At 52.4% G+C, this 24,719-nt stretch overlaps 1 protein-coding gene across 1 annotated transcript in view; it reads left to right on the top strand.

Annotated features, from left to right (window-relative positions):
- CACNA1A (calcium voltage-gated channel subunit alpha1 A) overlaps positions 1-7,124 on the top strand; it is a gene marked incomplete at its 3' end in the record, with an annotated part of 264,971 nt that extends 257,847 nt beyond the window's left edge. The window contains exons 42-48 of the mRNA XM_080715384.1: positions 533-642; positions 734-872; positions 976-1,089; positions 4,260-4,295; positions 5,139-5,325; positions 5,565-5,815; positions 6,363-7,124. Coding sequence (XP_080571510.1) covers positions 533-642; positions 734-872; positions 976-1,089; positions 4,260-4,295; positions 5,139-5,325; positions 5,565-5,815; positions 6,363-7,124 — 1,599 coding nt within the window. The remainder of the gene's footprint in view (positions 1-532; positions 643-733; positions 873-975; positions 1,090-4,259; positions 4,296-5,138; positions 5,326-5,564; positions 5,816-6,362) is intronic.
- Positions 7,125-24,719: the final 17,595 nt, after the last annotated feature.

The following is a 24,719-nucleotide window of genomic DNA, read 5'->3' as shown; positions in this document are numbered from 1 at the left end:
AGAAAGCCTCTGGGTTCCACCCCCATTACCACCAAAATAATAAAAATTAATTAATTAATTAAAATAAATAAAATAGCCGGGCGTGGTGGCGCACGCTTGTAATCCCCGCGCTTGGGAAGCAGAGACAGGAGGATCACGCAGGTTCGAAGCCAGCTGTGCGCGCTGGCTTAGGAGACCCCGTTTCCAAATAAAAATATAAAACTAGGTCTGGGAGTGTAGCCCGGAGGTAGAAGGGCTTCCAGGAACCCCAGTACCACCAAAATTAATTAATTAATTAATTAAAGAATAAAAATAGGGCTGGGGTGTAGCTCAGAGTCAGAATAACCCTGGGTTCAATCCTCAGTACCAAAAAATAAATAAAGTAAGAAGAGCTGGGGGTGTATCTCAGAGGTAGAATGGCCCATCTCCAGGTGATGTGCTGAGCGCACCTCTGAAGCCTCACCTGCCCGCTCAGCCCCAGCCTTGGCCAGAAGCTGTCCTCTGCCCTCCCTGTCCCCAGCCCGTGCACACATGCTGCCCTCTTCCTCCCCAGAACCGGACTCCACTCATGTTCCAGCGCATGGAGCCCCCGTCCCCGACGCAGGAAGGGGGATCCGGCCAGAATGCCCTCCCGTCCACCCAGCTGGACCCCGGAGGAGGCCTGTGAGTGCTGCTCCAGCCAGGGGATGCGTGGGGTTTCCAGTCTCAGGAAGTCCCAGGCTCGCCGCCATCCTGGCCTCTGTCCCCCACGCAGGATGGCTCACGAAAGCTGCATGAAGGAGAGCCCGTCGTGGGTGACCCAGCGGGCCCAGGAGATGTTCCAGAAGACGGGCACTTGGAGTCCGGAGCGAGGGCCCCCCACCGACATGCCCAGCAGCCAGCCCAACTCCCAGGTGCCTCTGCCCCCCAACACCCCGGGGCTGGGCCCCACTGCTCTGCCCCTGGGGTCCCCGCGGGCGCCCCAGGGCTCACCCGCGCTGCCTTCTGCCCCCACAGTCCGTGGAGATGCGCGAGATGGGCACAGACGGCTACTCGGACAGCGAACACTACCTCCCCATGGAAGGCCAGGCCCGGGCCGCCTCCATGCCCCGCCTCCCCGCCGAGAACCAGGTGAGCGCTTCTGCCGTGCAGGTGCCCGGGAGCCTCAGGCCTGCAGCGGGAGGGCGCGCTGCGCCGAGGACGGTGGTCAGTGCCTACTGGTTTCTCTGCCCTTGTTGGGGGTGCTGAGGAGAAAGGGGAGGGAGTGGGAATGGGCCACACTACAGTTAGCCTTGGTGGCGCCCACCAGTACTTGAGAGACTGAGACAGGAGGGGCACAGTTTCCAGACCAGTGTGTAGTATCTTGGTAAGACACTATTCCAAAATAAAATATTGCTGGGCATGGTGCCTCATGCTCGTAATCCCAGTACTTGGGAGGCAGACACAGGAAGGTCAAAGGGTGAAAGATGGCCTCAGCAAGTAGTGAGACTCATCAACCCAGCAAGACCTTGCTTCAAAATAAAAATAAAATAGAGCTGGGGGTATATCTTGGAGGTAGAATACCCCTGGGTTCAATCCTCAGAACCTAAATAAGTAAATAAAATATAAAATAGGAGCTAGGCATGGTGGCACACACTTATAATCCCAGTACTTGGGAGGATGAGACAAGAGGATCCAGGTTTGAAGCCAGCCTCAGCTACTTAGTGAGGAACCCCTCAACTTAGTGAGACCCAGTTTCATAATAAAGAATAAAAAATAGGGCTAAGGCCAGGGCGTGGTGGCATACACTTGGCATCCCAGCATTTGGGAGGCTGAGACACGAGGATTGCACAGGTTCAAAACCAGCCTCAGCTACTTAGTGAGGCCCTTTGCAACTCAGTGAGACCCTGTTTCAAAAAAATAAAGAATAGCCAGGCATGGGGTGGCGCACGCTTGTAATCCCAGCATTCAGGAGGCTGAGACGGGAGGATCACGGTTCGAGAACAGCCTCAGCTACTTAGGGAGGCCCTTTGCAACTCAGTGAGACCCTGTTTCAAAATAAAGAATAAAAAATAGGGCAGGGGGTGTAGCTTGGAGGTCAAATGCCTCTGGGTTCCTTCCCCAGACCCTCAAAAAATAAAAATAAAAATAAAAAATAAAAAATAGGGCTGGGGTGTGCCTCTGGGTTCTATCCCCAGTACCACAAAAAATAAATAAAATAGGGCTGAGAGTCCAGCTCCGAGGTAGAACCCACTGGGTTCAATCCCCAACACACACACACACACACACACACACACACACACACACACACACACCACTACAACCAGGGATTGTAGCACAACAGTACCTGGGTGGCTGAGACAGGAGAATCACAAGTTCAAGGCCAGTCTCAGCAATGTAACAAAACCCCCAGCAATTTGGCAAGACCCTGTTTCAAAATAGAAAAGGAAGCTGGACGTGGTGGCGCACGCTTGTAATCCCAGTACCTGGGAGGCTGAGAGTAGGATTGCAGGTTCACAGCCAGCCTCAGGCTCTGAACTTAAGGACAAAGCCCAGTGGTAAAGCTTAGTGAGGCCCTCTGCAGAAAAGAAAAGAAAAGAAAAAAAACTTAAAAAAATGGGTTGGGGGTGTGGTTCAGAGATAAAATACCCCTGGGTTCAATCCCCAGTACAAACACACACACACACACACACACAAACAAAACAAAACAACAACAACAACAAAAACAACCACTAACTTCAACTAGGAGCAGTGTCGTCGCAGCTGCCCCGGACACTGAAGCAGGACAATTACTAGTCCCAGCCAGCCTGGGCAACGTAGCAGGACTCTGTCACAAAATTACAAATTTTAGCTCCAAGCCGGCTGTGGTGGCGCACCCTTGTAGTCCCTGGGAGGCTGAAACAGGAGGATCGCACAGGTTTGAAGCCAGTCTAGGCTGGTTTAAGAGACCCTGTTTCCAAATAAAATATAAAATAGGTCTGGGAGTGTAGCCCAGAGATAGAAGGCCCCTGGGTTCCATCCCCAGTACCATCAAAAAACCAAAAACTTTTTAGCTGGCTATAGTGGTGCATACCTGTCATCTCAGTACTTGGAAGGCTGAGTCAGGAGGATCACGAGTTCAAGAACGGCCTCCATAACTTAGCAAGACTCTTAGCAACCTACCAAGACCTTGTTTCAGTAAAAAATAAAAAGAGCTGGGAGTGTAGCTCAGAGGTAGAATGCCCCTGAGTTCAATCCTCAGTACCAAATAAGTAAATAAATAAATAAGTCTGAAGGTGTAGCCCAGTGGTAAAGCACCCCCAGGTTCAATCCCTAATACCAGAAAATTATATATATATATATCTGAAAACCAGTCCGGGGCTGGGGCTAGGCCCCGTGGTAGAGAGATTGCCTAGTATGTACAAGGTCTTGGGCTCCACCCCCGGCACTGCAAAGACAAAAGGATTCCTGTCACACATGCACTTCACACTCATACCACGAATTATATACGCTCACTTGCACACCCATACATGCACACGCACACGTAGGCATATCTTCCGTGTGCACGCAGGAGCCTGGCAATCCCAGGACCTTGGCGGGGGCGGGGCTGCTGGGGCAGGGATGTGTGCCTGCCGTGTGCGTCCGTGTGGCCGCTTTACCCAGCCGCTGGGGTCCACCGTTCAGGGCAGGCAGGTGGGGAAGCCCACTGCCCCTCCCAGGGCACAGACGCATGGCTGGCTGCCCGCGCGGCTTGAGGTGGGGACCCGCAGGGAGGACAAAGGCAGGGAGGCCACGCATGTCCAGCTGGGGTGAGCTTCCAGGCGGGCGTTGGCTGTGCTTTCTGTGCCGATGGAGGCTGTGCTGTGCCAGGCTGGGCCAGGGTTGCCCAGGGGCCTGGCCTCTGGCTGCTGTGAACCTGGGGTGGGGTCGCCTGGGTGCATGTGGTCGCCCAGTGTCCTTCTTTGGGGGCCTAGGGGCCCAGGAGGGGTCTGGGACACTCCAGACTGCAGGGCCTGGAGGCCGGGAGCCTCAGCTGGAGCCAGGGCTGGGTGCATCGCATGAGGCAGGGGCCAGGGCCTGTGGCCACGCTAACCATCTGTCAGTCTGTGCCATCTGTCTGTCTCTTGTCTGTCCGTTTCCTCTGTACCTGCTGCAGGGGGAACGGGCAGCCGGGTCCCAGGGTACCCGTTCACCCACCAGAGACTCTAACCTTCCTCTCTCCACCCCGCACCTCTGCACCTCTTCCCGGTACCACCCGCCACCTCACTCTCCTCTCGGCCTTTTTATATTTATTTTCTTCTTTCTGTTCTTTCTGTGTGCACCATCCCGTGGGGCTGTGACAGAGGCGAAGGGGCCGGCCACGTGGGAATAACCTCAGTGTATGTACCGCGCCCGCCCGCCGCCCCTCTTCCTCCCACCCCCCTCGTGGGAGCTCCGCTCATCTCCTCCACCCCACCTTGCACACCACACCCCTCCCCCATGTGTGTGTCCTGTGTGTGCAGGGGGCCACCCAGCCCCTTCCTCCTCTTCAGAGCCCCAGGCCAGAGGCTGCCCTGGCCCCCTGCACTGCTCTCTTGGGGACTTGTTCTAATTCACTGCCCACCCCTGGCCCCCAGCCTCGTGTCCCGTACGGCTCACTCCCTGACAGCACGGCCAGGCCCAGGCCCGCGTGGGGGCTCGGGGCTCCATCCCATGTCCTTCCTCCACTCTTCTGCCCTCCACGTGCCAGGGCGTAGCAAGCCAGGCCCGGGCTGCCCTGGGAAGGCCAAGTGCTGGACGGCCCTGGCCCAGGCCTGGACAGCGGGCACCAGAGCCGGGGTGGTCAGGAGAGCAGGCCCAGTTAGCCAAGGAAATATGGGGCTGGGCTTCCTGCCGTCTCCAGGTGACACAACCAGGGCGCAGGGTGGCGCCTGCCACCTGCCAGCCAAACTGCCTGACCCTGGCTGGACCCCAGGAGCAGGGGCCTCCTGGGGAGCACTTGGGATGGACCCCAAAGGAGTAGTCCTGGCTGTGGGGGGCGGAGGAGCCCTCCGCTGCAGCCTCGAAGCAGGCAAACCAGACTGTGTCCGGGCCCCTCTGTACCCCTGGCCCTGCGCCCTAGACTGCCGCACCGCAGTCTGGGACGGTGGACCACCAGCCAGGCTGCCACAATGGGCGGGAAGGACAGGGCTGCTGTGTGCTGGCGGCTGACCCCCACCCACGACCTGTCACCCCATCCCCAGACCATCTCAGATACCAGCCCCATGAAGCGCTCGGCCTCCGTGCTGGGCCCCAAGGCCCGGCGGCTGGATGACTACTCCCTGGAGCGGGTCCCTCCCGAGGAGAACCAGCGCCACCACCAGCGGCGCCGAGACCGGGGCCAGCGCGCCTCGGAGCGCTCACTGGGCCGCTACACAGACGTGGACACAGGTGGGCAGGCCCAGGGGCGGGACACTGCAAAGAGGTGGGGGAGAGCCGGAGACACGGAGCTGGAGAGGCAGGGCCAGGCCCGGGGGCGCTGGCACAGCCTGGAGACCAGGACCCGACGCCTTGCCACCCAGCCCTGCCGCGGCCCCTCCCCAGGGCGTCCTGGTAGCCCCCGGGTGCACACCGCGCCCTGCCTGCCCTTCTCCCTCATGGTCATCCATCCTTCCGTCTTTCCGGCCCAGGCTTGGGGACAGACCTGAGCATGACCACCCAATCTGGGGACCTGCCCCCAAAAGAGCGGGACCAGGAACGCGGCCGGCCCAAGGACCGGAAGCACCGGCAACACCATCACCACCACCACCACCACCACCCCCCGCCCCCTGACAAGGAGCGCTACGCCCAGGAGCGGCCGGACCATGGCCGGCCCAGGGCCCGGGACCAGCGCTGGTCCCGCTCTCCCAGCGAGGGCCGAGAGCACCTGGCACAGAGGCAGGTGGGTGTGGTGCGGCACCTGGGAGGGGCCTTGGGCTGGGGCGGTGTTCCTGTCCCCCCACCCTGCGCCAGAAGAGTGCCAAGCAGTGCACGCCGGCCTGGCCCAGCCCCGCTCTGCCCCCGCCGCCCGCAGCTGCTTCCCGGGTGGAGTGGAGGCCGAGGCCGCAGGCTCAGGCCCCCGCCGCCCTCTCTCGCTCTCCCCTTAACCCGGCTTCCCTTTTCGTTTCAATTATGATTTCTGTTCTATGGACGCCTGTGAGTAATTTTGGAAACTTCTGCTATTTTTAACCCCGAAACTTACAAAACTCCATTTCTCATTTCTCTTTTCATTTTGTTGTGTTGGTTTTTCACCCCCTCCCCTCGTCCTCCTCTCTCCCCCCACCGCCCCCTCCCCTGTGGCTGTTGCTTTTCTCCTTTTTTTCCATTCAAACGTCCTGTGTCCCCTCCTCCGGCCTCTCCGCCCTCCTCTGTGTCTCCCCCTCCGTCTCCTTCTGGTTGATTTTGTTGTACCTTTTTTTTTGATTTCCTTTGTTTCAATTTTGGTGTAGGGCAGTAGTTCGGTCAGTGGAAGCCCAGCTCCCTCAACATCTGGCACCAGCACTCCCCGGCGGGGACGCCGCCAGCTGCCCCAGACCCCCTCCACCCCCCGGCCACACGTGTCCTATTCCCCCGCGATCCGTAAGGCCGGCGCCCCGGGGCCCCAGCAGCAGCAGCAGCAGCAGCAGCAGCAGCAGCAGCAGCAGCAGCAGCAGCAGCAGCAGCAGCAGGTGGCGTCCAGGCCCGGCCGGGCGGCCCCCGGCGGCCCCCGGAGGTACCCAGGCCCGGTGGCCGAGCCTCTGGCCGGGGACCGGCCGCCCACGGGGGCCCACGGCAGCAGCCGCTCACCCGGGATGGAGCGGCGAGCCCCAGGCCCAGCCAGGAGCGAGTCCCCCAGGGCCTGTCGCCACGGAGGGGCCCGGTGGCCCACGCCCGGCCCGCACATGTCCGAGGGGCCCCCAGGTCCCCGGCACCACGGCTACTACCGGGGGTCTGACTACGACGAAGCCGACGGCCCGGGCAGCAGCGGTGGCGTTGGCGAGGAGGGTCCCTATGATGCGCCACCCCCGGTGCGACACACGTCCTCGGGCGCCACCGGGCGATCACCCAGGACTCCCCGGGCCGCAGGCCCGGCCTGTGCCTCGCCGTCCCGGCTCGGCCGGAGACTCCCCAACGGCTACTACCCGGTCCACGGACTGGCCAGGCCTCGAGGGCCCGGCCCCCGGAGAGGCCCACACGAACCCTACAGCGAAAGTGAGGACGATTGGTGCTAAGTCCAGGTGAGGTGGCACCCCCACCCGCCCGGCTCCCCCACGCACCCCACGCACACCCCACCAGGAGCCGGCAGAGGCCGCCGCGGGGCCACCGCGCTGCCACCTGCCCAGCAGACAGGCCCAGGAGAGAAGCAGCCGGATGCGGATGCCGGAGGGGCCGGGGCTGGGCCGCACGGGTCCGCAGACCCTTCAGCCAGGAAAAGACCCTCCTGGGCGTCGGCTTGCCCTCCCCAGCCCCGACCTCCGCCTGCAACAGGGGCTGGGGGCGGGGCCGGGGCAGACCACCGCACAGCCAAGGGATTCGCATCAACTCTACCCTTTTTGGAGAACTTTGGGGAAAACGGGGGAAAAAATAACATTTTTAAAAGAAAAAAAAACGGGGAGAAACAAAAATAGCTTGTATTGATGAGTTTTATCATCTCAATCAAATCTTTCCTTTCCCTGGGGAATGGAAGCGGGTGGCTGCGTGGTTAAGTCGGACAGCAGGAAGTAGAGAAACCTGAGCCCCACACCTACCAGACACCCCACACCTCCTCAGCCAGACACCGGGAGTGCTTGCTGGTGATACAAACCCTACTATTACTGCCTGCAGAAATCAATTTAAAAGAAAATAATAATAATAATAAGCGATTTTAAAAAGGACAAAAAATTAATGATTGAGAAAAACGAGCATTTTTTTCTGACATTTGGTCCTGCTTGAAATAACAAAAGAGTAAAAAAAAAAAAAAAGAAAAAAGAAAAAAAAAAAGAGACCACCACCACCACTTCCCTTTGCTTCTCTTTTCCTTTTTTCCTACCTTGTTTGAAAACTGTGGGCTTGGGACTGTGAATTATTGCATGACATTCAAAAAGAAAAAAAAATAATAAAAAAAAGTTGAGTTCAAGGGTTTCTGGATTTCTGTGGTCTTTGTCGTTTGGCCAAGGGCGGCCCGGGTCTCTGAGTCATTAGGGGAGGGGGTAATTTTGTTCGCTTCTGGAAGCGGGTTGAAGGTAGCGGCCGAGCTAGGTGCATGGTGCACACCTGTGATCCCACTGTGTGGGAGGCTGAGACAGGAGGACCGCGCGGGTTCGAAGCCAGCCTCAGCTACTTAGTGAGGCTCTCAGCAACCTAGTGAGACCCTGTTTCCAAATAAAGTATAAAAACAGGTCTGGGAAGCTGGGAGTAGTGGCGCACGCTTGTAATCCCGCGCTTGGGAGGCGGAGACAGGAGGATCGCGCAGGTTCGAAGCCAGCCTTGCTGGTTTAAGAGACCCTGTTTCCAAATAAAATATAAAATAGGCCTGAGAGAGTAGCCTGGAGTTCCATCCCCAGTACCACCAAAAAAATAATAATAAATAGGTCTGGGAGTATAGCCCGGAGGTAGAAAAGCCTCTGAGTTCTACCCCCAGTACCACAAAAAAAAAGGAAGGAAGGAAGGAAGGAAGGAAGGAAGGAAGGAAGGAAGGAAGGAAAAGAAGAAAGAAAGAATTTTTAAAAAGGGCTGAGCCCCGCATGGTGGCGGACACTTGTAATCCCAACATTCGGGAGGCTGAGACTAGAGGATCGTGGTTCACATACAGCCTCAGCCCTCTAAAACTGAGTGAGACTCTGTTTCAAAATAAAGAATAAAAAAATAGAGCAGGGAGTATAGCTTGGAAGTTGAATGCCCCTGGGTTTCATCCCCAGACAGACCCGCAAAAAAAAAAAAAAAAAAAGGTGAGAAGCAGGGCGTGGTGGCGCACGCTTGTAATCCCAGTACTTGGGAGACAGGAGGATCGCGCAGGTTCGAAGCCAGCCTCAGCTACTTAGTGAGTCTCTCAGCAACCTAGTAAGACCCTGTTTGCAAATAAAATATAAAAGAGGTATGGGAGTGAAGCCCAGAAGTAGAAAGCTCCTGGTTTCCATTCCAGTACCACCCCCCACCACCACCAAAAAAAGGCCCTCCTGGGTTCAATCCCCAGCACCCAAAAAAAAAAAAAAAAAAAAGTAAATACACCAGGTGTGGTGGCGCACGCTTGTAATGCCAGTATTTGGGAGGCTGAGACAGGAGGATCGCAGGTTCACAGCCAGCCTCGGCTGCTTAGTGAGGCCCTTCACAACTGAGACTCTATTTCAAAATAAAAAAAGAAAAGCCGGGCATGGTGGCTCATGCTTGTAATCCCAGCATACGGGAGGCTGAGACAGGAGGATCTGAGTTCACGGACAGCCTCAGCTACTTACCCTTTGCAACTCAGTGAGACCCTGTTTCATAAGTAAAGAATAAAAAAATAAGGCTGGGAGCCAGGCATGGTGGCGCACGTTTGTAATCCCAGCATTTGGGAGGCTGAGACTAGAGGATTGCGGTTCGCGGACAGCCTCAGCTACTTAGTGAGGCCCTCGGCGACTCAGTAAGACCCTGTCTCACAAATGAAGAATAAACCAGGTGTGGTGGCGCACGCTTGTAATCCCAGCATTCGGGAGGCTGAGACCGGAGGATGCGGTTTGCGGACAGCCTCGGCTACTTAGTGAGGCCCTCTGCAACTCAGTGAGACCCGGTTTCAAAATAAAGAATAAAAAAATAGGGCAGGGGGTGTAGCTCGGAGGTCGAATGCCCCTGGGTTCCATCCCCAGACCCGCCAAAAAAAAGAATAATAAAATAGGATGTGTGGCTTGGAGGCTGAATGTCCCTGGGTTCCATCCCCATTACCGTAAAAAAAGAAGAAAAAAAAAAAAATAGGGCTCAGAGATAGAATGCCCCTGGGTTAAATCCCAGGTATCCCCCCAAAAAAAGGTAATAAGTAAAAATAAAAAGGCTGGAGGCATAACACAATGAGACCCTGGGTTCAATCCCCAGGGCCACAATAAGTTAATAAATTAGTAAGTTGATAAATAAGCAAACAAAAAAAAATATATTGTGTGTGTGGTACTGGGTATGGAACCCAGGATCATTCTACCTCTGAGCTACACCCTCAGCCCTATGTTAGTTCTATTTTAAAACAATCTTACGAGATTGATGAGTCTCACTTGCTGAGGCTATCCTTACCTGCAATCCTCCTGCCTTCGCCTCCCAAGTACTGGGCTTACAGGTGTGCGCCACCCACCATGCCTGGCTGACCTCGCAGACTTTTTTTTTTTTTTTGATGGTACTGGGGTTCCTGGAAGCCCTTCTACCTCCGGGCTACACTCCCAGACCTATTTTTGTATTTTTATTTGGAAACAGGGTCTCCTAAGCCAGCGCGCGGGGCTGGCTTCGAACCTGTGCGATCCTCCTGTCTCAGCCTCCCAAGCGCGGGGATTACAAGCGTGCGCCACCACGCCCGGCTTAGATGTCATTTTTTATGCAAACCTGTTTTTAGAATGTGCAAGTCCTAGGCCCCAACTCCTCTATCCACTTGCTAATTACTTTTAGCGAGGGAACATTGCATCCTAACAGCTACGTGCCAGGCCCTAACTGCTTTTCTTTTTACATTTTTGAACTCCGCTTTTGATAAACCAATTATTGATATATTAATACCAAAACTTTTTTGAAAATATTTTTAGGCCATTTTCTAATACTGGTACAAATAGGGGGCTGGGGCTGTAGCTCAGAGGTAGAAGGTAGAATTCCCCTAGGTTCAATATCCCAGTACCGCAATAAAGAGAGAAAGAAAGAAAGTGAAAGGACAAAGTTTGACCACACCAGAGACCACCTTGTAGCCAAGAGATTTATTGGAGGGGCCGGTATGAAAGGAAGAGAGACAGACAGTCGGACAGACAGACAGGGAGAGAGAAGGAAGAATCCAGGAAGAGAGGGAGCGCCTGCTAGGATCAGGGTTATATAGGAACTTGGGGTTACAGATTGGGGGCCAATAGGCCAGGAGAAATGCCCTTTGAACTAATTGGCTAGAGTCCCATGGGAGGAGGTCGTGCAGCCAGGTAATTGGCTCGGGGTCAGCAGGTCTGTCCCTTTCACTGATTGGCCAAGGGCACCAGGAGGGAGCAGGTCTCCCAGGTAAGTGACCAGGTGCGGTCAGAGGGGGGTGGTAGCTTTTCAGGAGACTTAGCTTGGGGGGGGGGGCGTCTGAAGTAAGAACCTAATTAATCTAACAGAAAGAAAGAAAGAAAGAAAGAAAGAAAGAAAGAAAGAAAGAAAGAAAGAAAGAAAGAAAGAGAAAAAAAAGAGAGAGAGAGGAAGGAAGGAATTAAGAAAGAGAGAGAGGAAGGATGGAAGGAAGAAAGAAAGAAAAAAAGAAAGAAAGAAAGGAAGGAAGGGAGGGAGGGAGGAAGGAAGGAAAGAAGAAAGGAAGAAAGAAAGGTAGGTAAATAGGGGACTGGGAGTATAGCTCAGTGATAGAATGCTCCTGGATTCAGTTCTGAGTAATAATAATAATAATAATAATAATAATAATAATAATACAAGTTTACCTGTCCACAGTATGTTGCTGTAAGAGCCCGAAGGGACTGACAGACCCACCCACTCCACCAGCACAGTCCTGAAGCTGTGGGAAGGCGGAGACAGTGCTGGACGCCTGCGCTGGCCTCCTCTGTGGGCTCAGGCCCTCAGCGAGTGTGAGCAGAGTGTGCACTCACACCCATGTGGGCGGAGCTCCGCTGAGGGCCAGGTGGGGACAAGCAGATGACGGCTGCCATTGGAGTGAGGGTCAGAGGACAGGCAGAACCCTGGCGGGCCCCAAATCTGGGACAACAGCGCCATCTGGGACAGGATGCCCATGTCCCACCGCGCTTGGTCCCTGTGCCCCTTCAGGGTCTCCTGAGCACGCCACCACCTCCCTGCTGTCTGTCTGCTCTATAAAAAGTTCTCTGCAGAGCCGGGCGTGGTGGCGCACATTTGCAATCCCAGCATTCGGGAGGCTGAGACCGGAGGATCGCGGTTCGCGGACAGCCTCAGCTACTCAGTGAGGCCCTTTGCCACTCAGTGAGACCCTGTTTCAAAATAAAGAATAAAAAACAGGGCTGGGGTGTAGCTTGGAGGTAGAATGGCCCTGGGTTCTATCATCAGTGCCAAAAAAAAGTTGCAGAGTGCCTCACTAAGTAGCTGAGGCTATCCTCGAACTGTGATCCCCCAGCCTCAGCCTCCCGAATGTTGGGATTATAAGCGTGCGCCACCACGCCCGGCTCTGTTTCAAAAACTTTAATAATAATAATAATATAATAGGGCTGGTCAAAGATAGAATGTCCCTAGGTGGTTTGATCCCCAGTGCCAAAAAAAAAATTGAGCCGGATGTGGTGGCACACAACTATAATCCCAGTACTTGGGAGGCTGAGACAAGAGGATCAGGTTTAAGAACAGCCTCAGCAAGCCAGGCGTGGTGGCGCACGCTTGTAATCCCAGTATTTGGGAGGCTAAGACAGGAGGATCCGGGTTCATGGACAGCCTCAGCTACTTAGTGATGCCCTTTGCAACTCAGTGAGATACTGTTTCAAAATAAAGAATAAAAAATAGGGCTGAGGGTGTAGCTCGAAGGTAGAATGCCCCTGGGTTCCATCCCTGGTACCATAAATAAATAAATAAATAAATAAATAAATAAATAAATAAATAAATAAATAAATAAATAGCTGTGGGTGTAGCTCATTAGTAGAGCACCCCTAGGTCCAAGCCCCGGCACCAATAAAATACCATCAAAAGAAATAAATTGGATTATTAAATTCTAGTCGGAAAGCCGGGTGTGTTGGCGCATGCTTGTAATCGCACTTGGGAGGCTGAGACAGGAGGATCGCGCAGGTTCAAAGCCAGCCTCAGCTACTTAGTGAGGCTCTCAGCAACTTAGTGAGACCCTGTTTCCAAATAAAATATAAAAAAGGTCTGGGAGTATAGCCCAGAGGTAGAAAGCCCCTGAGTTCCACCCCCAGTACCACAAAGAAAAAAAAAAATTCTAGTCGGAACTCCCCAAAGCTAAGTCCCAGATCCTATTGAACAGGAGTCCCCAGATCTACTCCCAAGAGCCCCAAAGAGGGCGCCAGGAAACCTGAGGTTACCCAGGCTGGAGGGATCAAGGCGCAGGCAGGCCGACAGCGCCACCTGGAGGCCAGGTGGTGAACAGCCGAGGGCGACGCCCTCGGGAGCTAACTAGGTGGAGAACCTATAGCTTTGACCCAAGGAGAGGCTTGAGGGTTTGGGGGGGGCGACATCATCACAGCTCTCAAACCCAGAGACAGAAGTGGGACAGGTGGGACGTCATGGATATAAACTCCCAACTATATCAAAAACTAAGAAAAAACTTTCAAGGTGGGCGTGGTGACGCAGGTTTCTAATCCCAGCCTTTGAGAGGCTGAGACAGGAAGATCGCGGTTCAAGGACAGACTCCAGACTCAGCTACTACTTAGTGAGGCCCTTTGCAACTCAGTGAGACCCTGTTTTAAAATAAAGAACGAGCCAGGCATGGTGGCGCACGCTTGTACCCAGCACTTGGGAGGGTGAGACAGGAGGATCGCACAGGTTCGAAGCCAGCCTCAGCTACTTAGTGAGACCGTGTTTCCAAATAAAGTATAAAAAATAGGTCTGAGCTGGGCGTGGTGGCGCACGCTTGTAATCCCCGCGCTTGGGAGGCTGAGACAGGAGGATCGCACGGGTTCTTAACCAGTCTCAGCTACTGAGTGAGGCTCCCAGCAACTTAGTGAGACCCTGTTTCCAAATAAAATGTAAAATAGGTCTGGGAGAATAGCCTGGAGGTAGAAAGCCTTTGGATTCCACCCCCAGTACCACCAAAATAAATAAATAAATAATTAAAATAAATAAATAAAAAGAATCTGATTAGAGGTAGAGAAGTAGGGGGGAAGGCACTCTCAGATCAGAAAACCAAGCGCCAGGCGCACGGCGCAAGGTCGCGAGGTCGCGGGGTGGGAAGGGCAGCCTGAATCTGCCAGGTGCTTTCCCCCCAGTCGACCTGGCAGCTTCCCCGCGAGGACAGGGCCCCTGGCTGCCTGCACATCCGTCACCTCCTGCCATAGGAGGGGCGTACAGCAGCGGGCGCACAGCAGCAGCAGGGCCTGGGCTGGGGGCCAGAGGCTCCAGGCGAGCTGGGTGTGCGGGCCCATAAGACAACCTCAGCAAAGGAGCAGGATGCAGCAATCCAGGGAGACTCTGCTTCGAAAAGGAAAGTGAAAAAAAAAAAAGGACTGAGGGTGTAGCTCAGAGATGAATGCCCCCGGGCTCAATCCTCAGCACCACTACACGGAAAAATGGTCAAGGTGGGGGTTGAGCAGCTCCTTGGTAGAGTGTTTACCTGGCATGAACAAGGCCCTGGGTTCAAACTTCAGCACAGCCAAAGTAAATAAAAGGTCAAGGTGCTTCAAGGTATTGCAGCGGTAACTGCTCTGCTCCACGCCCGCTGCCCGAAAGAGCAAGGTCCAGCGGCCGGGGCGGGCTAACTACAAACTGCAAGTCCAAGCTGCAGCCACGGGTGGTGACGCAGGCCTGGATCCCAGAACTTGGGAGGCCGAGGCCATCCAAGGTTCAAGGACAGCCGTAGCTGCCAGGCGTGGTGGCACACGCTTGTAATCCCCGCGCTTGGGAGGCTGAGACAGGAGGATCGCACAGGTTCGAAGCCAGCCTCAGCTACTTAGGCTCTCAGCAACTCAGTGAGACCCTGTTTCCAAATAAAATATAGAATAGGTCTGGGAGTATAGCCCAGAGGTAGAAAGCCTCTGGGTTCCATTCCTGGTACCACGAAAGAAAGAAAGAAAGAAAGAAAGAAAGAAAGAAAGAAAGAAAGAGGAAGGAGAAAGAGAGAGAGAGAGAGAGAAAGACAGACAGACTAAAATGGGTGCTGGGGGTGCAGCTTGGATAGAATGCCCCTGGGTTCCATCCCCAGTAACACACACACGAAATAAGTTCTATTTATATATCTCGGCACCATCCCCGCAGCAGTCCGGGGCGGCTGAGGGATGCCAGCGGCTCCCTCGCCCAACCAGCCTCCCTGGTCCTCTCATGCCTTTCCTTGAAACTTCAAACAGCCCAAGCTCAGAGCACTGGGATTCTAGGGTTCATTTAAATGTAAGATCTAAAAGGAATCTTGGGGCGGGAATGGCGGGGCTTGCTGTGAGGCCGCCCAGCCCACGCTGCCGGCAGCTCCCTCCCCACACGCAGATGTGCGCGTAGAATCAGGGACCAGGAGGCCAGCCAGCTGGGGAGCGCCAGCGTGACATCTTGCGGGTCTCTCCCCCAGGGCAGAGCTGGATCCTGGAAGCTGCACCCGAGGATGTGCCGGCATGCCCAAGAAAGTGCCTCCCTGAGGGTGCTCAGACTGCCCAGAGGCCTCTGAGCGCTTACCGCCAGCCTCCAGCCGGCCTCCCTGCACGCTGGCCTGAAGGATGGCAGGATGGCCTTGGACCACCCACCCCGCCTGTCCCAGCCCATCTCCACTTGGCCAAATGGCTGCAGTCCCCAGTCCTGCTTCTTCAGGACCCTTCTCTTAACACCCTCTCTCCTCCACTCCGCCCCCAGGCTGTTTCTTTGTTTGTTTGTATGTTTTGTTTTGCTGGAGATTAAACCCTGGGGCCTTCTACCTCTAAGCTATATCCCAGCCCTTTTTTTATTTTTCTTTTGAAACAGGTTCTTGATAGCTTGCTGAGGGTATTGCTAAATTGCTATGACTAAGGCTGGCCTCAAGCCTGTGATCCTCCTGTCTCAGTCATAGAATTATAGGTGTGAGACACTATGCCCAGAATTTTTTTAATTTTTTTCTTTTTGGTGCTGGGAATTGAACCCAGGGACTTTCTTTTTTTTTAATTTTTATTATTAGTTTGTGTGTTTTTTGTAGGTCAGGGGATGTAACATTTGACCCCTGAGCTACACCCCCTACCCTATTTTTTATTTATTTTGAAACAGGGTCTCACTAAGTTCAGGAGGGCCTCACTAAGTAGCTGAGGCTGTCTGCAAACCGCGATCGTCCGGTCTCAGCCTCCAGAATGCTGGGATTACAAGCGTGCACCACCAGGCCTGGCTCAGGGAATTTCTACCTCTCAGCTACAACCCCAGCTCTAATTTATTTATTTGTTTGTTTGTTTGTTTGTTTTGTGTGTGTGTGGTCCTGGGGGTGGAACCCAGGGGCTATTCTACCTCCAGGCTATACTCCCAGGCCGTGTGTGTGTGTGTGTGTGTGTGTGTGTGTGTGTGTGTGTGTGTGTGGTCCTGGGAGTGGAACCCAGGTACCACTTTTCTACCTCCATGCTATACTCTCAGACCTATTTTATTTTATTTGGTTTTATGTTGGTTTTTATGTTGGCCCAACTTATTTTATTTGTGGTACTGAGGATGGAACCCAGGGGCAGTCCACCTCAAAGCTACACCACAGCCCTATTTTTTTTTTCTTTATTTTAAAATAGGGTCATGTTTAGCCGAATGTGGTGGCACATGCTTGCAATCCCAGCATTTGGGAGGCTGAGACAGGAGAATCACGGTTCGCAGACAGCCTCAGCTACTTAGTGAGGCCCTCTGCAACTCAGTGAGAACCTGCTTCAAAATAAAGAGTAAACCCGGGCGTGGTGGCGCACGCTTGTAATCCCCGCGCTTGGGAGGCTGAGACAGGAGGATCGCGCAGGTTCGAAGCCAGCCTCAGCTACTTAGTGAGGCTCTCAGCAACTCAGTGAGACCCTGTTTCCAAATAAAATATAAAAAAGGTCTGGGAGTATAGCCCGGAGATAGAAAGCCTCTAGGTTCCACCCCCAGTACCACCAAAAAAAAAAGAATAAAAAATAGGGCTGGGGGTGTCGCTTGGATGTAGAATGCTCCTGGGTTTCATCCCCAGACCCGCAGGAAAAAAAAATTAAATTAAATTAAATAGGGCTGGAGGTGTAGCTCGGAGGTAGAATGTCTCTGGGTTCCATCACCAGTGTTACCAAAAAAAAAGTTTGTACAGAGACCCTGGCGCTGTGGCGCACACGTGTATCGGGAGGTTGAAAAAGGAGAATTACAGGATCCAGGGCAGCGTAAGCAGCTTAGGGAGACCCTCGGCAACTTAACAAGACACCTTCTCAAAGTAAAAAGTAAAAGGGCTGGAAGTAGCCCGTGGTTGTGTACGCTTGTAATCTCAATACCCGGGAGGCTAAGACAGGAGGGTTGCAGGTTCGAAGCCAGCCTTGACAACTTAGGGACACCCTCTGCAAATTAGTTAGATCCTGTTTGCAAATAAGAAATAAAATCAAGCTGCGGGGTTAGCTCAGAGTTAGAATACCTCTAGGTTCAATCCCCAGTGATTGAACAATAAATAAATAAATAAATAAGAAGCCGGGCGTGGTGGTGCACGCTTGTAATCCCAGCATTCGGGAGGCTGAGACCCGGAGGATCGCGGTTCGCGGACAGCCTCAGCTACTTAGTGAGGCCCTCTGCAACTCAGTGAGACCCGGTTTCAAAATAAAGAATAAAAAATAGGGCAGGGGGTGTAGCTCGGAGGTCGAATGCCCCTGGGTTCCACCCCCAGACCCACAAATAAATAAATAAATAACAATAAAACAATAAATAAATAAATAACAGTAAAACAATAAAAAACAATAAATATATGACAGTAAAACAATAAAGAAGGAAAGAAAGAAGGAAAGAAAGAAAGGCTGGGGGTTGATAGGTTGAGCCCCTCCCGCTCCCCTCAGCTGGGACAGGAGGCGGAACCCCAGAAGCAATAGCAGAGATGGGGCCGACTCCAGATGTCCTGAGATGACGACATTCTGCCCCCTTGCTAGCCCCACCCCAACACCTGGCTAGTAAATCCCCTCCCTTCCTCTCTGCAGCAGGACTCCACTAACCAATATCCCTCCCCCTCTTCTCCAATATCGGTCTGTAGACCTCCACTGGGGCGAGAGAGATACCTGTAATTAAAGGGCCTAATACCACACTTCTTTGCCGTAGTTTGTTCCTTTGCAACCCCAACTCAATTTCAGTGTTACAGAGGTGTGGCTCAGTGGTAGAATGCCCCTGAATTTAACTTCCAGTATTGCAAAATAAAATAAAATAGACTCAAGCCGGGCATGGTGGCGCACGCTTGTAATCCCAGCATTCGGGAGGCTGAGACAGGAAGATCACGGTTCGCGGACAGCCTCAGCTACTTAGTGAGGTCCTTTGCAACTCAGTGAAACCCAGTTTCAAAATAAAGAATAAAAAATAGGGCAGGGGGTGTAGCTCAGAGGTCAATTGCCCCTGGGTTCCATCCCCAGACCCACAAAAAAAAAAGTTACGAGAGAAAGCAAAAGCCTCCCCTCACCAGCTCAGGGTCCCTACCCTAACTCCTGGAGCACAACGCGCGGCCAGCGGGGCCTGCCCAAGCAGCACACGCTCTTCCAGGCCTAAGTGTATTCTAGCCCAGAGCTATCCCACACCCCACACTCATGTCCCTCTGCCTGTACCAGCAGGGAGACAGGGGTGGGGATGGGGGGCTTCTCAGTGGGGACAGTCAGGAGGGAGAGGAGGAAGAGGGCGAAGGGCAGGTGGCACACTCCGGTAATCCAAGTACTTGGGAGGCAGAGACAGGAGGGTCGCAGGTGGTTCCAGAACCGTCTCAACAAGTAGCAAAACTCTCATCAACCTAGGGAGAACCAGTTTCAAAATAAAAATAAAATAGGGCTGTGGGTATACCTTAGGGGTAGAATGTCCCTGGGTCCATTCCTCAGTACTATACACACACACACACACACACACACACACACACACACACACACACACACACACACAAATTTAAAAATAGGGCTGGATCGCCGGGCGTGGTGGCGCAGGCTTGTAATCCCAGCATTTAGGAGGCTGAGACAGGAGGATCACAGTTTGAGGACAGCCTCAGCTACTTAGTGAGGCCCTTTGCAACTCAGTGAGACCCTGTTTCAGAATAAAGAATAAAAAATAGGGTTGGGGGCGTAGCTCGGAGGTAGAAGCCCTGGGTTCCATCCCCAACATAGAAAAGAAAAAAAAAAAAAAAAAGAAAGAAAGAAAGAAAGAAAGAAATAGAATAAACTGGGCTGGGGGAAGTTAGAATGCCTCTGGGCTCAATCTCCAGTACGCCATACACCAAGGGGCAGGGGAGCGGGAGGGTCTGAGATGTGGCCTCAGGCTCCTGCTGCCGGGGGAGAGGGAAGTGTAGCTCGCAGAGCTCCTGCACCAGTACCAGGCACCTTGTTTATCTCTCTCTCTCAAGCAGCGGCTCTGAGTCACCAACTCAGCCGCCATTGGGCTCTGAGCCAGAGCCCAAGCTGGGTGGACATGTGGCAGGAGACCAGCAGGAGCCCTACTAGAGGCTCCAGTTTCTCCTCCCGCCCACAGGGGCCTCCGAACGCCCAGTCATTCTGGAGGAGGGCTCCTGGCGCCCCACGCCCTGTGCAGGGCCATCAGGGCCACCACCCAGCCCTGGGAACCAGGAAGGAGGAAAGAGACGCCCAACTCCACCCTCTCAAGGCTCAGGTCTGGCAGGGAAAACACTTCTCTGAGCGTGGTAGAGCAAGTTTGTAATCCCAGTACTTGGGAGAGGAGGCAGGAGGATCACAGGTTCACAGCCAGCCTCTGCTGAGACCTCCTTTCAAGATAAAGAAAAATATAAGCCGGGCGTGGTGGCGCACGCTTGTAATCCCCGCGCTTGGGAGGATGAGACAGGAGGATCGCGTAGGTTCGAAGCCAGCCTCAGCTACTTAGTGAGGCTCTCAGCAACTTAGTGAGACCCTGTTTCCAAATAAAATATAAAATGGGTCTGGGAGTATAGCCCGGAGGTAGAAAGCCTCTGGGTTCCACCCCCAGTACCACCAAAAAAAAAAAGAGAAAAATATAGGGCTGGGTTATTGGTCCTCCAGATAGATGATAGACAGATAATGGATGAACATATGATGATAAATAGAGATAGATGGATGATAGCTGATAGATGGAGGATAGATATAGCCAAGCATGTGGCACACCCTCATACTGAGAGTTTAGCTGGAGGTAGAGTGGCCCAGAGTTCAGTCTCCCAATGTCACAAAAAAGAAGAATGGGAGGAGAACTAGGCGTGGTGGTACACACCCGTAATTCCCGTCATTGGGGCCTCCCAGGTTTGAGGACAGCCTCAACTTAGACTCTCAGCAACCTAGCGTGACACTGTTTTAATACAAAAAATAAAAAGGAGGCCGGCATGGTGGTGCATGCTTGTTATCCCAGTACCTGGGAGGCTGAGCTAGGAGGATCACAGGTTCAAAGCCAGGCTTGGCAAATTAGTGAGACTCTCAGAAACCCAGTGAGACCTTGTTTCGAAATTTAAAAGGGGCTGGAGGTATAGCTGGAGGTAGGATGACTCTGGGTTCAATCTTCAGTACCAAAAAAAAAAAAAAGAAAAGAAAGAAAAGAAAAAAAATCACACCTTTGGGATCCTATACCTGCCTTTGTCTTTGTCCCAGGACTTGTCCCTCTTTCCCTCTGGGCCTGCCATGGTTGAGGACCTACATATCGCCTCACCTCTCAGCCCTTCCAGTGTGATTAAGCCTGTCCCGTCCCTAAAACTGGCACGCCTCCAGCCAAGATGCATCCCTGGGATTCAAATCCCAAACTCGGACTTGGGTTTCTGGTCGGACTGGGTGAGCAGGCCTGACCTCCTCAAGACCCTGAGCCACGGTGGCCTGGCCCAGTGTGTTCCCCAGGACACAGACACACGCATGCGCACACTGACACACAGTGTGTTCCCCAGGACACAGACACACGCATGCGCACACTGACACACATGCAAAGCCGCACACCGCGCGCCTGGAAAGCTTGCCGCCTTTATCTCAAGCTGCCGCAGACGGCAGAGGCTCCTCTACGGTCCTGGATGTCCTACTCTGAGACCCCCGTCTTTGGTGATCCCCCTCTGTGCAGCTGGCCTACAAGTTCTAGGGAAAGCTTGGCGCTATATTTGGCTACAACACTTGTAATCCCAGGATTTGGGAGGCTGAGACAGGAGGATCGTGGTACTCAGGCAGCCTCAGCTACTTAGTGAGGCCCTCCGAAACTTAGTGAGACCTTGTTTCAAATTAAAAAGAATAAAAAATAGGGCTGGGTGTAGTTCGGAGGTAGAATGCCCCAGGGTTCCATCCCCAGTACTGCAAAAATAAATAAGTAAATAAAAAATAATAACTAAATAAATAATTTAATAAAATAAAATAAAAATAGCAGCTAGGCATGGTGGCTCACTCTTGTAATCCTAGTACTTGGGAGGCTGAGACAGGAGAATCGCAAGTTTTTGGCCAGCCTCAGCTATTTAGTGAGGTTCTCAACAACTTAGTGAGACCCTGTTTCAAAATAAAGAGTAAAAAATAGGGCTGAGGGTATAGCTCAGAGGTAGAATGCCCCTGGGTTCCATCCCTAGTATCACATAAATAAATAAATTAAGTAAGTAAGTAAATAAAATAAAAATAGCAGCTAGGCGTGGTTGCCCATGCTTATAATCTGAGTACTTGGGAGGCTGAAACAGGAGGATCTGGGTTCATGGCCAGGCTCAGCTACTTAGTGAAGGCCTTTGCAACTCAGTGAGACCCTGTTTCAAAATAAAGAATAAAAAATAGGACTGGGGCTGTAGCAAAGGTAGAATGCCCCTGGATTCCATTCCAGTACTGCAAAAAAAAAAAAAAAAAAAAAAAAATATATATATATATATATATATATATATATATATATATATATATATCCATGGTGGCACACACCTGTAATCCCAGTACTTGGGAGGTAGAAGCAGGAGGATCACCAGATACAGCAATTTAGTGACATTCTCAACAACCTAATTACACCTTGTTTAAAAAAAAAAAAAAAATAGGAACACTGGGCATGGTGGCACATGCTTGTAATCCCCGTGCTTGGGAGGTGGACACAGGAGGATCGCACAGGTTCGAAGCCAGCCTCATTTACTGAGTGAGGCTCTCAGCAACTTAGTGAGACCCTGCTTCCAAATAAAATATAAAAATGGTCTGGGAGTATAGCCTGGAGGTAGAAAGCCTCTGGCTTCCACCCCAGTACCACCAAAAATAAAAAATAAAAATAAAATAAATAAAGTATAAAATAGGTCTGAGAGTATAGCCCAGAGACAGAAAAGCCCATGGATTACACCCCAAGTACTAAAATATATATATAAATAAAAAGGGTTGAGGGCAGCTCAGAGGTGGACTCCCTGGGTTTGATCCCCATTACAAAATATAGGGAGAAAAGAGACGCAGCTCTACAAGCCAGAACAAGCTTTGTTTGGCATAAACTTTGGGAGGGAACTGAGCAGAGAAAGAGCCCAGAAGAGTCAGGAGCCCCTTCCTTGCAGACAGCCTGGGCTTGCTATGGGGCTCTAGGAGGGAGAGGGCAAAGCAGCCTGTGTTCCCCCCGCCTGTGGCCGTGACAAGGGGCCGGGGCAGGTCACTGTGGGGCTGGGGCGGCGGCAGGGAAGGCTCAGAGGCACCCCCGCCTTCCTGGAGGCCTTGGTCCTCGGCCTCCTCTGGCCTCAAGTCAGACCTCACAGTGCCCAGTCGTCAGTGCCAAAGCATAAGAAGGGCTGGGGCACAGCTGGATGGAAGGATGCCCGGCAATTGCATCCAAGGGCATTTTACCTTCGAGTTATACCCCTGGCGTTTCTTATTTTCTATTGTATTTTATACTTTGGTACTGGGGATTGAACCCAGGGGCATTCTACCTCTGATCTCCATCCTCAGCCTTATTTTATTTTTTTCGGTACTGGGGATGGAACCCAGGGGCATTCTATCTCTGAGCTACACCCACAGCCCTGTTTTATTTTTTCTTTTTTTGAAATAAGATCTCACTGAGTTGCAATGGGCCTCACTAAGTAGCTGAGGCTGTCTGTGAACCCAGATCCTCCTGTCTCAGCCTCCCGAATGCTGGGGTTACAAGTGTGTGCCACCACGCCCAGCTTTTTCTTTCTTTCTTTCTTTCTTTCTTTCTTTCTTTCTTTCTTTCTTTCCTTCTTTCTTTCTTTCTTTCTTTCATTTGGAGGGTCTGGGGATGGAACCCAGAGGCATTTGACGTCCAAGCTACACCTCCTGTCCTATTTTTTATTCTTTATTTTGAAACAGAGTCTCACTAAGTTGCGGAGGGCCTCACTAAGTAGCTGAGGCTGTCTGCAAACTGCAATCCTCCGGTCTCAGCCTCCCAAATGCTGGAATTACGAGCGTGTGCCATCATGCCCAGCTTATTTATTTATTTTTATTTTTTATTTTATATATGTGTGTGGTACCAAACATCGAACCCAGGGACATTTTGCCTCTGATCTAGACTCCCAGCCCAATTTCATTTTTTATTTGAAACAGGGTCTCACTAAGTTGCAGAGAGCCTCACGAAGTTGCTGAGGCTGGCCTCCAACCTTCGATCCTCTGGTCTCAGCCTCCCAAGTACTGGGATTACAGTTGTGCACCACACTTGGCGTGGGCACGTCCAAGTACAGAGGCTCCTTCCTTGTTTGCTGAGCAACTTCATCCCTTGGCACCACCTAGGCCGCGAGCTCAACGGTGCATTTGCACGTCCACGAACCCATGGGCAGGCAGGGAGCTCCTGGTGCTGAGCCCGGGGATACGAGAGAGCCTGGTTTAGGGTTTTCTTAATTGTTTTTTGTTGTTTGATTTTTTTTTTTTTTTTTTTTTTTTTTTTTTTTTTTTTGCCGTATTGGAGATTGAACCCAAGGGAATTCTTTTTTTTTTTGGTGGTACTGGGGGTGGAACCCAGGGGCTTTCTACCTCCGGGCTACACTCCCAGACCTATTTTATACTTTATTTGGAAACAGGGTCTCACTAAGTTGCTGAGAGCCTCACTCAGTAGCTGAGGCTGGCTTCGAACCTGTACGATCCTCCTGTCTCAGCCTCCCAAGCGCAGGGATTACAAGCATGCGCCACCACGCCCGGCTAACCCAAGGGAATTCTACCTCTGAGCTACAACCCCAGCTTTATTTTTTAAACTTTTGAAACAGGGTCTCACTAAGAGGACCTCACTAAGTAGCTGAGGCTGGCTGCAAACCTGCAATCCTCCTATCTCAGCCTCCCAAGTACTGGGATTACAAGCGTTCACCGCCACACCCGGCTTTTATGGTACTGAGTATTGAAAACAGGGGCATTCAACCTCCTACCTACACCCCCAGCCCAATTTTATTATTACTTTTTGAAACAAGGTCTCACAGCACAGCAAGCAAGGTGGCATGCACTTGTAACCCCAGAAAGATCACAGATTTATTGGGCGTGGTGGTGCACACTTGTAATCTCAGTACTTTGTAGGCTGAGACAGGAGGATCTCACAGGTTCGAAGCCAGCCTCAGCTACTTAGTGAGGCTCTCAGCAACTTAGTGAGACCCTGTTTCGAAATAAAAACGTAAAATAGGTCTGGGGGTGTAGGCTGGAGGTAGAAGGCCCCTGAGTTCCATCACCAGTGCTGAGGAGATAGAAAGGAAATAGGCAGATAGGGAAAAGGCCTTGGTAGAAAAAGTTAATTTCCTGAGTTTCCTGAGGGGCAACAAATACCTGAAATTCCAAAGGCTCAGAGATAAGAAGGCCAGAGCTTCACAAAGCCATCTGTTTACTAATCAACAAACCCACCTAGCAAGTCTGGCATTCCTGAAAGGAGACCCTTCAAAGGACTTGCAAATACCCTATGCAAATCCTGAGAGCTGCTTCCCAGAATTCCCAAAAGTCACCCTAATCAAAAGCAGACTTGCAAGCGGTGGGCAATGACCCTTGGGGATCAGCAAG

Source organism: Muscardinus avellanarius (genome assembly GCF_963383645.1).
Source record: "Muscardinus avellanarius genome assembly, chromosome: 18".
Taxonomy (NCBI): domain Eukaryota; kingdom Metazoa; phylum Chordata; class Mammalia; order Rodentia; family Gliridae; genus Muscardinus; species Muscardinus avellanarius.
Note: the sequence above shows the minus strand (reverse complement) of the source record. Positions and strands in the feature narration are given on the sequence as shown.